At 40.8% G+C, this 15,708-nt stretch overlaps 1 protein-coding gene across 7 annotated transcripts in view; it reads left to right on the top strand.

Annotated features, from left to right (window-relative positions):
* The window catches only part of LOC118770113 (forkhead box protein P2), a 129,366-nt gene that overhangs the window by 109,791 nt on the left and 3,867 nt on the right, over positions 1 to 15,708 (top strand). For 6 of the 7 annotated variants that reach the window (XM_036517552.1, XM_036517550.1, XM_036517547.1 and 3 more), the window contains 8 exons: positions 1,569 to 1,656; positions 2,937 to 3,020; positions 7,062 to 7,263; positions 7,857 to 7,933; positions 8,061 to 8,162; positions 10,445 to 10,566; positions 11,168 to 11,237; positions 12,305 to 12,492. In XM_036517552.1, coding sequence (XP_036373445.1) covers positions 1,569 to 1,656; positions 2,937 to 3,020; positions 7,062 to 7,263; positions 7,857 to 7,933; positions 8,061 to 8,162; positions 10,445 to 10,566; positions 11,168 to 11,237; positions 12,305 to 12,492 — 933 coding nt within the window. Of the gene's footprint in view, positions 1 to 1,568; positions 1,657 to 2,936; positions 3,054 to 7,061; positions 7,264 to 7,856; positions 7,934 to 8,060; positions 8,163 to 10,444; positions 10,567 to 11,167; positions 11,238 to 12,304; positions 12,493 to 15,708 lie in introns of those variants that run through there. The other variant, XM_036517553.1, reaches the window with a different exon arrangement.

Here is a 15,708-nt window from a genome sequence, read left to right as displayed (position 1 = left end):
CAGAGCCCCACCAGTCCTGCTTTTTAACGCCACCTCAATCCTGATTTATAATGGAGAAATTTCCGAGCATCAGACCTGAAACAGTTACAAAAGCATAAACGGGAATAAAATAAAATGATCACAGATGCGCACAGCCATAATTGAATGGTAATGCACTACACAGTGATCAAGTCTTTAGCCATTGTGCTTTCATATCTCCTCCTCCCCCCACCCAGATTTGATTGTCATAATTAGGTAGGGTAATGAATAGGCTGCATTATTTAGCATATTGCAGATAAACAATAGTAAGGCAAGAAGGAGAGAGAAAAGATATAGCAGAGGTATAGATGTGTGTCTCAAACTCCTAGTAATTCACTGGAGGCAGAGCTAGAAATGATCACTGAAGGGCTGCAAGCTAACCTATAATTACAGGAAAGAAAGTGGCAGCTCTGGCATTTCATAACCATGTGTCCTCAAAGAGCGCTTTGTGAGTTTGTCACCAATGATAATTTAGATAGAGGCTCATTACCGAACATCACAACACTTTTAAAACCTTTCGCCTTCACACGGGAGAATAAAGGTCTATTTTAATGGCAAGGTTCTTTTGTGTCCTAGAGACAAAATCCAATCAAGACAAACCTTCATTGACTGTTAGTGCCGTCTGCAGTTTTTATTCTAATGAAGGACTGAGAAGGTCCATTAAATATGTCGCCCAAGAAAAAAAAATGCACGTTTAAAGAAACATTTTGTAAATGTGACTCCAGTTAAATTACATTTTTTAGCAGTATTTTTGCCAATAAATGGGGAAGACAGTAACACATTTTGCTGGATGCGCTGTTTTGAATGAGTGTTGTATTTGTTTTGGATCGCGTTTTTCAGATTATCTTTTGCTTTCAGTATGTTTTTATTTGTGTGCTACCTCAGTGATTGTGAGTTAGTGGTCAAGGAAATGGACTTCTTGCTGAAGGTTCCTTTGGGTGGGGCAAAGCTTTTGTACCCTTAAGCTGTATTGTTGCAGTAAATGTCAGTTACATGGCTGAAATTCAATCTGGATATCTAATAAGCAAACAAATAGTTTAAAATTTACAATAAGAAGCCTCAACCATACAGTATCTGTAAAAGAAAGACAAAAGTTGTGCTGTTACACTGTAGGTCCCTTCTGGACTGCACATAAGAAGATGTGGTGTTAAGGATACACGTTCATTACAAGACAGAGGACATTCACACATTAGCCATATTTGAGTAACAGGTTTTATGAAATCATTCATAACTGTGTACGTCAGTAAAGGAATCTATTCTTTAACGTGAGCTAAGGTTGAAACAGGTCTTCTTGTCAGGAATTCTTTGTGGTTTTTTTGTGGAAATTTATGTGTTATGCTGTTGGCTGTGCTTTGGTTTAAATGCTGTCACTTGTATTTTGCCCATGTGTCGTCAAATTGACTGTAGGTGATGCTGGATGTTGGTGTCTGTCAGATAAATGATACCTGGTGATTTAGATGGTTTTTTAATCTGTTTCTTGCTGAAAAACTAAACAAAACAGTTGCCGTGTAAGAAATGTAATGAACACATCCTGTCCTCTCATTTTTCAGGCACCTTAACAGCGAGCACGCATTGGACGATAGGAGCACTGCGCAGTGTCGTGTCCAGATGCAAGTCGTACAGCAGCTAGAGATACAGGTGTGTATCAGGTTTGTCGTTGCCTGCTCCACTGCGCAGCAAATCAGAGACTGGAAGGGTCTAATGAAAGGTGTCATTGCTTTTTTCAAATTAAATTAAGGCGCTTATTTTCTTTCCACTTAATACAAATGCATCTGTCCTGGTGTGTATTAATTAAATGCACTTTGCACCTGAAGAAAGCTCATAAGAAGGAACTATTTTCAGTAGAAGGAGCATGACCTTATTAGTTTTACATGGCAGTAAGAAAATGAGTCCGGTAATTGAATGACATTATTAGTCAGCACAGTGCCATTTTTAAACAATGAACTGAATTTGTACAGTGTCACTAGACGCTGAAAAAAAAACCAGACCAAACATGATGCAAAAAAACAACATTATTTACAGTCTTACCACCCTGTGTGTGCCTTCGGCTCATCCTGTGCATAATAAGCTGACTTTATTCTTATCTGAATACACCCCAACCGTTTCCTTTATTGGTCTTATGCTTTGTGGAACATTACGTATTTACTTGTTGGATTTGAATCTATAAAAAAGAGCAATTCTAATTTATATTTAAAAAAATGTATTTTGCTGACACAAAAAGCTGCAGAAGCTCACGCCAACAGTGTGACCAATTATAGTAGTTTTGCTGTGTTTTTTTTTTTTTTTTTGGTCTTCCTGAGGTCCGTCAGTTGTAATGAGACCCAGTGCAGTGTGGATGTTGGCTTAGTGGCGGAGTTCAACGTTTCACACCGCCTGGTCCCTGTCACTCTGCTGAATTAGATTGATGATGGCAGATTGCAGGGGCACTAACTGGACCTCCGAGGGAAAAGGATGAAGTGAGAAGGCAGGCCTCTCAGGCTCTCTGCTTGGAGGACCCTTCACCTCTCCACAGCTGCTGGCTCCGGTCCGATCCTAACAGTGTCCACAGGACTTTAAGTAGACGCCGAGGACCTTCTAATTTATGGCCTTAGTAACTTGTTACTGTCAAAGCATCCGTGACCCAAATTCCGCTATTGACAAAAAGATGAAGTGTTATTTGTTTTCCCTGACCTTTTAGCGCTCCGCGCTGCCAGGACTCCTCTCTCGCTCGCCATTCTCCTCTGTTTAAAGTCAGTTTCTGTGAAGGCAAGCTCAGAGTTCTGGACTGGGTGTAGGCAGGATTCATTACGGGGAGACAAGCTCAGTAACAAGATGTATTACTGTGAAAGACTGGCAGAATCGCTCATTTCTAAACCTGCTCTGTGGTCTTGTTTTTCTTTTTTTTCTCCCTCATAAACTCCCCCAACCCCTGCTAACAGCTTTCTAAAGAACGCGAACGTCTTCAGGCAATGATGGCCCACTTGCACATGCGACCCTCAGAGCCCAAGCCATCTCCAAAACCGGTGAGTGCATATTGCTCTACAAACAGTAAATAGGCCCGGCAAAAGGAGCCTGCGGAAAATGAATAGTTTAGCCGCTGCTGTTTAAAAGTTGAAAGTGATGAAGTGTGAGGAGCTGCAAGCAAAATCAGGCCGCAATGGGATTTTAAATTGTCCAGTTCTTTAAAAGTAATACTACCTTATACAAATCCTATCAGATCTCGGCAGTAAGTGACACTAAGCGCAGGACTCCCGTAAGTGTGCAAATCATAGTCTTGAGCCTGTTGCCAAAATGTGGGACCATCTCGCCGTGATAGATTTACTGTTGAAAACAACCTGTTGGCCAGCAATTGCTGTTTAGCTGTGTGACCAAGGTAGCACTTATAGCCATATGAGGGAAAAAGAGCTTTCATTTTGAAGAAAAAAAAATCAAATAGCATTTAAGTAACAGAGGCTGTTGAAGATGATGTGAAATAAAATAGCAGTGCTGTAGTTGTGATTTTCGTACATGATATGAAATTGATTCCCTCGCTGGGGAGGGAAACAAACTGGAAATAAAATCGAAATAATACTCTAAAATTGTTTTCATCACACAGTATAATTTACTGCAAATAATGAATATGTGTTTATAGTTTATTGGGTGTGTGTATTTAAACACAAATAGACATGTAAGATGCAGTTGCGTTTAGATGGTCAAATAAAACATTACATTAGATTTGCAAAATCAAATGTTTTTGTTGTAATTATTCATTTGAAAATATCAGGCACTTAAAAATATTTTGGGGACAAAACATTGTTATTATGTTGCAGCTGTTGAGGAACTGTCTCATTTCAATAGAATAATTTTCCTCATCACTTGCTATCATATAAAGTAGATAATCACAAGACAGAATAATTATCCCATAAAATCCGTAAGGAATCTCCTGCTCGTTTTTTCCAATTAATTATTCAATCAGTATTTTTTTCGGAACTCCAGCAGCATGGTTACATCTACACTAATAACAAATTTTCAGCCTATAATCCAAAACAGAATATGAATGAATAATGTAAATGAAGTAGTACATTACATAAACCACACATGAAAGAATTACTAATTGCATTTGATGGTGGGCAATTAATACAGAATTCTTCGATGAGCGGCCTGAAATGGATCTTCAGTTTATGGTCTCCAGTGGAACCGGAGATATTTTCGGTGCCCGTGCTGCAATGTTGGCCATAAAGTGGCTTAAAAGAATAAAAAAGTGGATAACATACAAAAAAAAAAATAGAATTTATGTGCTGCTCAAAAGAAGCTTCATAATTGATATCATAGTGCAGATTTATGCCCTCATATGCAGAGGCTGAGCTGAAACAGCCCACACATTTGATAAATATTAATAGTATGAATTTATTACAAGGGCGAAATGAGCTCTGTTGGTTCATCATGGCACCCTTAACAGCTATCAGTACACGAACACAAGGTGCAAGCACACTGTCTATTATATGACCCCATTTACTCTCTGAATGGTACTTCATTAAATGTTACCTTTTGGCCATGCTATGGATGGATGAAAATCAAAGTTATCAAGGCTGCAAGCCCTGAATAATGAGTTTTAGCCAATCTTGAATATATTCAGATGAACAGAGGTAGCAAAGTGCTCATCCCGGCTCTTACATGCTTTTCCTCGGTTAGATTTAATAAATTCCATTCTGGAGATGCCGGACCGCGCCTGCAAACATGTTACGCTTGTTACCAGTCCAGGGAAAAATATGTTAGCTTAACACTATAAATATACATGCTACAACACATTCTTTATAGGATTTATTATAAAGGGCTTTCTTACTGGGTTTGACAGCATATTTAAACCCTTTGTTGGTTTCTGCGCTGAACTTCGAGCACATAATTACAAGTTCACATTTTAGCTTGCCTGTGCATCGCACAGTGTAGTGAATTGAGGTTTAAAAGGAAAGCCCTTTAAAGACCAAGTTTGTTTCCTTGTCATGACCTGTGATAAATTATACAGAGATTCCTGCATACATTGGATAATTTTACAGTCAGCTTATTCATAGGCAGTGTGGTCTTACTGAGACAGGCCACAGTGGAGGCTCAGAACCGAACAGTCTGTGGTTTAAGGCAGCGTGGTCTTTTTGAAGCTGATTTTGAGGCTTGTGGTTTAAGGTTGCATGGTCAGAGGCTCAGAACTTAACAGTCTATGGTTTAAGGCAGTGAGGTCAGTTTTACTGAGACAGGCTGCAGATTGTATTAGAGGCAAGAACTGAACAGTCTGTGGTTTAAGGCTGTTTGTTCTTATTGAGGCAGATTGTAAGCGGCTCAGAAGCGAACAGTCTAGTTTAAGGCAGGTCTTATTGCGGTTGAACAGCTTTTTATTTAAGGCACTATGGTCCTATTTAGGTAGATTGTGTTAGAGGCAAGAACAGTCTGTGGTTTAAGAGAGTGTGGTTGTATAGAGGCTGAACAGCTTGTTTAAGGCAGTGTTTTCTTATTGAGGCAGATTACATTAGAGGCTCAGCACTGAACAGTACGGTTGAAGGCAGTGTGGTTGGTCTTAGTGACGTAGGCTGCCCGACAGGCTCAGAACTGAACAGTTTGGGGTATATTGGGAACAGATGCACCAGGGGATGCCTTCAGGGTGCCCGTCCTTGTTATGACACCACTAATGTATCTCTGCTGGCTGCTGCCCAAGAAGGAACAATTAGCTGGCGTATGCTCAGTTTTGTTCCCTAACAAATCTGCTTATTTGCTGTATGTGTAAAACATTCTCACAAAGAAGGTGAATCAAACCATAATTCTCTATTTTTCCACCATTCCTCCATTTGTTTCCTAAGACAATCACAGGGTGTATGAGGAGAGACGATGAAGTAAGACATTTTGAAGATGTCAGTCAGATGTTTATTCTCCTCAAAAAATAGTTTTGTATATCAGATCTTGAGATATTTGTGTCTCTGCCTATGTTTATTGAGATATTAAATAATGGTTTTTGCCCTAGATTTATGCCTTAAAGGTAAACCATTTATGGGAGACCATGTATAAGTGTGGCAGAGGCAGTAAGAAGCATTTTCCAAATGAACTGAGAGTACATGATGCAGCAGAATAGATAACCACACAGATAACCATCTGCCATATAGGCCCTTCAGTTTCGTTTGTCATTCTCAGTGTCCTCGTTTTCAGGGCACCAGCGCATCAGCATTAAGTGATGCTGTAATCGTCAATTGAGAATGATATTTCCAGTGGAGTTCGCAAACTTGACATTTCATTATATTTGTTAACATGTGCCACAAATGATTGCTAATGGGGGAAGTTCCATTCTCTCATCGCTATCTCCAATCATATTTAATTTGAATATTTCCAGCGTCCTCTGGCTAATTTGCAATTAAGACAATTTGGTTTGAACGTGTAGTAATGCCATTACCATTCCACCAAATTAGTGCTCAGACTAAAGGTCAGGGGCAAATTTTCCACTTGGCTGGAGTCTCTCAGCTGAGATTTGGAACCAAAAGTTAAAGTGAAAAAAGCAACCTGGATTAGCAACACATTTCAGTTTGTGTTAAGAGCAGAAAATGATATGCTAGATTTTAATTTGCAAAGCAGGAGAGGACCACGGGCATCGTTATTTTGAATTCAGGAGAGCGCATGGCCACAGGGCTGCGGCAGCCAGTGGAAGTCAGGTGGCAGTTTGCGCGCAGTTTTGTACACAGCGAGCTGTGCTTGGATTGAGATGGGCTTGGATAACACTGAAGCAGATCATTAGATAATCTCTAACAGCGTGCTCTAATTAGAATTCTTATGATACAATTTCATCCTGTAATTAGTCGAGATTGGCTGCTTCCTTTGCAGCTTATTAGTGGAAACACAGCTGTAGAAGTAAATCCACTCTCATGTGTCAGAGCCTTTTAAAGCCTGCTCTTTCTCCCTCTCTCTCTCTCTCTCTCTCTCTCTCTCTCGCCCTCTTTCTCTCTTCTCCCTCTCCCTCCCTCCCTGCCTCCTTTGCTCTGTCTGACCCCCCCCCCCCCCCCCCTCCACCCGCCCCCCTCCATCTGCGCCCGTTTCCTCCTGGGCCTCCGCAGCTCAACTTGGTGTCGAGCGTCACCATGTCAAAGAACCTGCCGTCGACGTCCCCTCCGAACTTACCTCAAACCCCCACCACGCCGACGGCCCCAGTGACACCGCTCTCCCAGGTGCCCTCCGTCATCAGCCCGGCCAGTGTGCCGAGCGTGGGGGCCATTCGGAGAAGGCACTCGGACAAGTACACTGTCCCCATGTCCTCAGGTACACCGGGCACCGTGGTCTGACTCACTGTGTGGCAGAGACCTTGTATCTACAGATTATTTGTCTTGTTATCCTGGATTTGAAGGGTTTTTGCCTCAGTGCAAAGTTACATATTGCAGTGGGTGAATCAAATGTTGTAACATGACAGTCACTTGGATTTCTACTGTTTGTCTGCTGTAGTTATGTAGTTCTTGTCTGAAATAGGCATACACGTGTACAACTGTAGCCTCAATCATAAAAGGAGTATGATATTTGTTGTGTTTAGATAAATATGTATAAAGCTGCTCATTTAAATGTCCCTAGTTTGATGTTTGTATTTACTCAGAATTGCTCATTAGTATGTAAGGACATAGATTATTTAAATGCATACAAAATATCTGCTGGCTCTAATTTCATCACTGTATAAGTGTTTAAGATTTCTCTGGAGAGGAATTAATTAAAAATGCATTTTGTTAGACATGTAAAATGCTGATTTAATATTATCTCTCTACCTCTCGTTTTTTAATTTGATAAAAATCCAGTGTGAATTCTATACCTGATGGATTAAAATGTAGCAATTATTTTAGGTGGTGACACAGTATTTATTTTTCCAGAGATTGCCCCAAACTATGAGTTTTATAAGAATGCAGATGTCAGGCCTCCATTTACTTATGCAACTCTCATAAGGCAGGTAAGTGGAAAATAAATTAACTTTGCCTGATTAGATTAGAATTAATTGCTGCTTAAATTAAGGCGGCTTTGAGAAAGTGTCATCCAGTCTAGTTAGTAAACCATTATTTGATGTCATCTCATTTCAGGCTATCATGGAAGCAGGTGACATGCAGTTAACACTTAATGAAATTTACAGCTGGTTTACGCGGACATTCGCCTACTTCAGGCGTAACGCAGCAACTTGGAAGGTAGGTTCTCGGTTCCTCCTCCTTAAGATGGCTTTTTTTTAGGGAACCAGGAACATTTATTTACTTGACACCAAACAGATTAGTATCTCTCTCCTCTCTTTTTAACCTACCTCTTGAATAGAGTGAATTCCCACTCTCAAAATGACAAGTGAAAGAATAATTTTGCCTCTGATATCGTTTTCTAATTCGCTGCAATTAATAGGCGAGGCTTGGCAGAGAGGAGCTGGCCTGACATGCTAATTACACTGTGGCCACTCAGTCATCAACACCTTTGTTAGATGTGCGGTATTACTTCTTTTCTCCGGCTCATATTATTGGCTAATTAGTTTGAAAAATGGCTGTTTGCCTTGTGCAACAAATGGAGGCTGCAGGTTCTTTTTTTTTTTTTGTCTTGGTTGCATGCCTCTTTGTACACATCATACCTCATGATCCGGACCCCGGATTGCCAAAAGGAGTGAGGGACCCGTGTCCGCCCGGCCGGAACTAAAGCAAAGAAAAAGTGAAAATGATCCTGTCAGAACAGAAACGCAGTTTATTTACTTAGACAAAAGGCCCCATTTATATCCCTGTCCAAACAACTTCATTGTCTGCCTCCAACAGAAAAGGGCTAAAAAATGTTCGCTTCATGTGTCTATTTTTGGACGAGAACAGTGTCTGGGTAGATAAGGGCTCTCCCCTAAGCCCCAAATGCGCTGCTTTATTTTCATTTCAAAAAAGGGGGACTGAAACATCAATTAGCCACAAGCCATTGTGGACGCACGGGGGGGACAGTGTTTTCTGCATGGAGACTGCTCATCAGCATACTAAGCATTTCAGAGCACTAGATTTACCAAAGTGAATTAATTTGGATTTAAAATGCAAATGATTCTGGCGAACGATTACAGATTTACAAGGGTGTGAAAATGCTCGGGAGGTTTCTTATTTATGAGATGTTTAGACGGGGGTTTTTTATGTTTTGTAAATGGATTAAATTGTTTTATTTATGCTGGCGACTACTCACGTCACCAAATATTTTAATCGTTGCAGCACAAAAAGGAAACATATTTTAGCATGGGGGTCCATGCATTTCAGATCTTTTATCATAGTATTCATATTTATATTTTGGTTTCATATTTCCTTTGTGCCTTATTAGAGAAATGATCAGTGATGGGCCTGTCATTTGATTAACTGAGAGAAATTTTAAAAGAAATGAAAGGTGATTTAATATCTTAGCTTGGTCTCATCAAATCGGCTGGGGGATCCAGCTCTCATTCTGAACAGCTTATTAGTTCTAACTATATAGCATGCATAATAAAACTGCTCATTTGCTCATTAATATTAAAATTATCATATTCAGAGCCATGGGCATTAAGATCAATCAAATCCTTGGATTTTCAGGTTGGATGCGGGATCTGCTTATGGGTTTTATAGAATCTTTTTTCTTAAAGCAAAACCAGAGCACCTCAGGTTTGGAATTGTGAAAATAAAACACCAAAATTAAACAATAGGTTGTTATTTGTCAAATCCCCAGCTTGATTGAATAAGCCTTTTTCAAGTTGCACACAAAATGTGTTGTAAACAACAAATTGACCTGAATTATTATTTTTTTTTTACATATATATTACGTAATGACAAATTCATGAATTGTTATTTGGTTATTAAAAAATGCATTTACAAAATCATGTGACAACAGCTTATCTGTTAGAAAAGAGCCACCAGTGTGAGTCATATGTCACAGTAGATGGTGCATGTGTATGTGGTCCTCGCGCACAGAATTAAGAGGTGTCATGAAAGCTTTTTAATGACTCCTGTAATGGAGCACATGTGGCTTCTTTCGACATTTTAAGCACCACTGTCAGCTCCCCCTGGACCCCAGAACCAACCCCCTCCCCCTCCCTGCTCCTCTTATCAGAGGGGCTTCACCAGGAATGGGACAGGACCTGGTTGTTCGGGCACTTCCGCAGATACTGTCATTGGCAAAGATAGTGTTTGGTTGGACCAGTGTAATGAGAGAGGAGGAAGTGACACCACTATCATTAAAAAGGCATTAAGAGTGTTGTTATCGCATGCATTTCACACTGCACTCTTTGTGTCACTTATATTATCTAGAATTTACATAAAATATTTAGAATGGCTTGGGTCACTTTTTTAACCCAAATTACTATTGATCATACAATTCCAAATCTGAATGGTATGGTGTAGGTTTCTCGGCAAGAGGGACTACAATAAAAACCTTAACGGTAAAATGCTGAACCTGATGTGCGACCTTTATTGTCGCCCCTTTCGCCCGTGTCTCTCTGCAGAACGCGGTTCGCCACAATCTCAGCCTGCACAAGTGTTTTGTTCGGGTCGAGAACGTGAAGGGGGCCGTGTGGACAGTGGATGAAGTAGAATACCAAAAGCGGAGGTCGCAGAAGATAACGGGGTATGTCGCGCCGTCATTGTGCACTCCCCCCCCCCCCGCCAATCGTGGCGCTCCATCAGCCCACCCCATCCCGTGTCACACGGGCGGTTTTTAATGGGATCAGTAAGCCGCACGGGAGACCTGCGCACAGTCCAGGCTTTCAGATAAGGGGATCCGAGCACAACCTGCTGTAACAGGTTGCTAATGAAAGGAGTGTGTGGTTAGTGTGGTGACATCCCAATTATTTCTTGTACTTACATATTACATTAAGAATTTAGACTTTTTTCCCCACATGCAAGATCTGATATTGTATTCATTTCACATCCTCATTCCCTCTGTATGCTTTGTTTCAATCTTCTATTAGTATTTTTTTTTTTGTGAATTATCATTTGGTGGGGATTTTACAATTAGATTGGAATTTCAGTAAAAGTAGAACTTGTTTAAACAAGTGGTGACAGGTTGCAGTATGCTGTATATGAACAAATTGTGAGGAACTGGACATTCTTGTCTCAGATGTTTGTGTCAGAGTGGATTCTTTGATCTGTACAAAAATCACAGTACAATGAAATGTCTCTTATTGCATTTGATTGTAGTTCTTTTTTTTTTTCCCCTGAAATTCTAGAAGTCCCACGCTAGTTAAAAACCTGCCCTCTAGCCTGGGTTATGGAGCAGCTCTTAACGCAAGCCTACAGGTAAATATGCACGTCTTTCGGTGGGAGAGACTTTTTCATCAAATTTACAACCTGAACGTTCCTAGTGGCGTTGCACGATCCCACTGCTTTAGCTGGGTTGCTGCACCAACCGCTCCCCTCAAACGCAATTGCCAGGGAAGGACAGCACCTTCAACTACAGTTGAAATGCCATGAGCCTGGCCCTGTGTGCAGCGGTGTGTGAACACCCTTCATATCTCCAGAGCGGTCAGCATCAACACAAGGGAGCAAGTGAAACAAACCGGGGGGACAAGTTGTGTGAAAACTCCTCTGCCTGGTTCATATGTGTGAGAGGCAAGAAGGACCCCCGGTGGCAAAGACTGGAACCTACTTTTCCCCCTCTCCAAACCTTAGATTGATAGCAGCCTTTGCACATGCAAGTGGATTTGCATTAATATTTATCCAAGCTGTCATAAATGATTTCGCATCAGAGCATCGGTGAGCGAGGTGCTCGTGGCAAAAACTTTAAAATTTAATTACTGAATATAATTTTTATGTGCAAGAGGCAAAATGTCAGGACTTTTTTTTATTTTGAGGTAAAGTTTTGCTCATTTGAATAGTCATGAAGCAGCTTGTTTTTAAAGCATGAATTGCAGGTTCACTGGCCTTGTCACAAGAGCAGAAACTCCTCAATTAAGACCCAAATTATGGATAACTTAATCGATGTCATCAATGCTGGTAAAAGTCACTTCCGCATTATATGATGGTGTGTTTTGTATTAGGGCCAAAGGTGTGAATGTCTTTCTGACAAGGTACAATGACATCAGTCCACAATCCACTATCATTCATTAGCAGGGTGGGCAGTGGTGTTTGCTTTGCCACTCCTGTGGTTTGTAAAATCTTCCTTCAATTGGCCATTTTTCTAGTGGTTAAATTTATTAAGCAGTGTACCATTACCACAAAAGTAATATTGCGGGATCCTCCAGGAATATGTCTGTACTAGTGTAAGAGGTGACTGAGTGGAGATTAGTAATGGCTTAAGTGTGCAGTCTGTGTCAGTTGTGTGCTGTTACTCAATCGCCTGTCTTGTGTGTGTGTGTGCGTGTCAGGCCGCGTTGGCGGAGAGCAGTTTACCATTGCTGGGGAACCCGGGCCTGATGACCAGCAGCTCGACGGGTCTGATGAACAGTAACTCCACAGGCCTGTTACAGTCCTCTCCTGAAGATCTGAATGGCTCTCTGGACCACCTGGACACCAATGGACACAGCAGTCCTGGCTACTCACCCCAGGCCCACATGTGAGTTACGCAGCACAGAAAGTACACTTTCCATTAACACTGGACTGTACTGTACGTTCAGACAGTACAGCACAAAGAATACACTTACTTTCAACACAGCACTGAACTGCACACATAGGCAGAACAGCACAGATAATAACCCTCTCCTTAAACACTATACTGTACCTGAGTAGCACCAAGAACACGGTCACCTTTGACACTGCACTTTACACCCATGCAGAAGCACACAGAGAATAGTCTTCTTTAACACTACATTACAGCTGAGTAGCACAGAGCATACACTCGCCTTTAGCACTGCACTGTTCTATACACTATTGCAAAACAGCACAGATAATACTGTCCTTCAACACTCCTCTGTACCATAATAGCACTGAGAACACACTCACCTTTAACACTGCACTTTATACCCAGGCAGAAGAGGACAGAGAACACAGCCTCCTTTAACACCACACAGCACCTCAGTCACACAGAGAATACACTCACCTTAAACACTGCCCTGAACAGACAGCACAAAGGATACACTTTCAATATCTGCATTTAAGGTTATTTTGCATACCAAGCAGATTTACATTTTGTATGGAATATTTTACAGTGAGTGTAATATTTGCAGATAAATCCATTGTCTTCTGTAGTGCTTATGTTAAAAATATCACAATTAAGGTTTAAGATCTACTTCTCTCCAAAAATATACATAAAAATAAGATATTACTATACCTTAAAAAAAGTTTACAGGATTATTGCAGTTGTACACATTTGAGGTAAATGCAGATTCAGTCTTAATTACTCTAATGTCTGCATTGTAGGGGTTTAGATGTTATATTTTATGCAGGACTGTTCCTATTAATATTTAGCAGCTAACTGTATCATTAATTACTTTAAAATCTTTGCCTTTCCATCTTTTTAATGGAGCAGAGAGAGGAGGACTATTAAAAATTAATGTCTTGTGGGTTTCAGAAATGTGTATGTAACGAATGTCTCTTCCTAATCAGTGATGTCAGACATGTCACTGCTCCGTGTTTACCAAACCAAAGATAGAAAGTGGAGCACTGGGGTCTGGGCTGGAACACTGCACTCTCCCTTTAAAACCTTGATGTAGATGAAGCAGTTATTAACCAGCCACTTAAAGGAGGGAAAAAAAAAACGAGCACGAGTATTTCTCCTCATTCCTGTGTGATGAGGTGAGACACTGAAATAGATGATAGTGTAATGGCCGTTTTCACATGGACGCAGCCTACATGGGCTGGAAGGCTTAGCTCTGCTTCAGATCCATATTACACATCATGGCAAGCTGCTGCCCAGCATAATTAAATAAAAGTAATGATAATACTAATTATTTTCTTCTTCTTCCTCCTCCTCTTCCTCTTCCTCTTGTTCATCTTATTCTTAACATTATTATTACTGTTATTATTATTGATTCACTAAGTGTTTTTTTTTCAGAATAGTTTAATGGAGTTCCAAAGGTTTTGCTGAAAAATAAGGGGCAGAATTGAAAGCCACACATCAGGGCTGTAGTACTTTCCTGGGTTGATTAAGTTTGAACGGCAAACAGTAGAGCTTCTCCAGCAGACACACAGACAGCACTCTTCCGCTGGTCCACCCGGCCTGTCAGGAGAAGCAGCGCCTCCCTTACAGAGCCGCGACACATTCAAAATGGAAGAAGTGTGTTCTGTGAGTGGCTTTTCGGAGCACCTTCAATAATGCACAAGTAGTAATAAAACTAAAGAGTACGACGCTTATCAAGACATATTCATGAGAGCGGAAAACTTCAGAACCAAGTGAAATGAACAATTAGACAAAGCTCTTTTTTCACATCTAGAGGTTAATGCTATGAACCAAAACAGCTAGCTCCAATCGCTCCAGGCATTTGAGCATTTACATCCATTCTCATGGGTATGCTTAAGGGAAAAAACACAGAGAAGACTGAAACTAGATGAGCTAAATACAGCATACTGATGCAGACAGCCCACAGTAAGAACAACCAAGAATAGTCAACCCAGTATGTTAGGTATATGTATGTTTATACAGATATTAAAATTCAGCCATTAGAAGTCTTTGAGCATAAAATTGACTATAGTACAGTGACTCAAAATGAAAGAGTTAAGCTTTAAAAATACACAGAAGCATGCATTAAGCAGCCTAGTATCAAGCTGTCTAAAACCATTATTTGTCATTATTTGCCATCACCATATTAGTAATGATTAAAACATATCTTGGGACTTGCTATTGACCATAGAGTATGATCCAGTATAGTGGAAACAACACTGAATTTTAATCAGTCCATTGAAGTAGAGCATGCATATGACACAGCAGACTACAAAAAATGGAACACAGGTGACGGTATCCAGGTAACAGGGGAGTCAAAGAAAACTTGAATTCTCGCATGGAGATTTGCATGGTGACCAACTCTGCCAAGGTCTTCAGTGAAAATACGCTGAACACTATCTTGCAAACACAAAGCAGTTTTTTCATTGTTTTATTTTATTTACATCCTTTTTTGGCGTAGTATTTCAGATGCCCAATCATGTTGAAAATCTGCAATCAGTAACACCCGGGCCATATTGAGATGCACAGGATAATCCACTGCTCTCTCATTGCTCCACATTTTGAGCCTGCTTAAGATCAGGCATGGCTAGGCGGTAGATTTTAATAGGAGCGCCATGTCGGTGTCCTTTTATGTATCACCTTAATGACATGCAAATCAGAAATATGGCTGATTTTGTCAGCGTTAGTCATTGACAGCCAATGTCAAGGGAGCCAGAAGACTCCTGGCATTCACACTTAGCGAAGCCAAGGTACTACGATGAACGTTTATGCTTAAATCTGATTGTATACATATGTGTGTAGTAAAAGTAATTACAACTCAGCCCTATAAAAAATGAATTTTACACAGTTTATGAAGAACAAAGCAGGGGAAAGAAGCAGGAATGCGTCATGAGGCAGAGAGCAGGTTGTCTGAGTAATCAGGCTGAAATTGGCGCAGGCAGGCCGGCGATTTTGAGTGAAAAGACAAGCCGCATGGCCTTTCACGATAGGTGTTCCCAGCCCTCCCGGTCACCCTGGCTGTGTCACATTGTTAAAAGCCGGGAGAGGAAGGGGAACCTTGATGCCTGGCATTAATGAAGTCGATCCATTTCCCTCCCTCTCAGGCTTCAAAGCCCAAACTTGCTGGTGGTTTAAGAGCTTCCAGATGCAAGTGCAGGCGTGTGCTTTACTGAA

The sequence above is a fragment of the Megalops cyprinoides genome, chromosome 23 (genome assembly GCF_013368585.1).
Source record: "Megalops cyprinoides isolate fMegCyp1 chromosome 23, fMegCyp1.pri, whole genome shotgun sequence".
Taxonomy (NCBI): Eukaryota; Metazoa; Chordata; class Actinopteri; order Elopiformes; family Megalopidae; genus Megalops; species Megalops cyprinoides.
The sequence above is the reverse complement of the archived record's forward strand: the minus strand, read 5'-3'. Positions and strand labels throughout refer to the sequence as shown.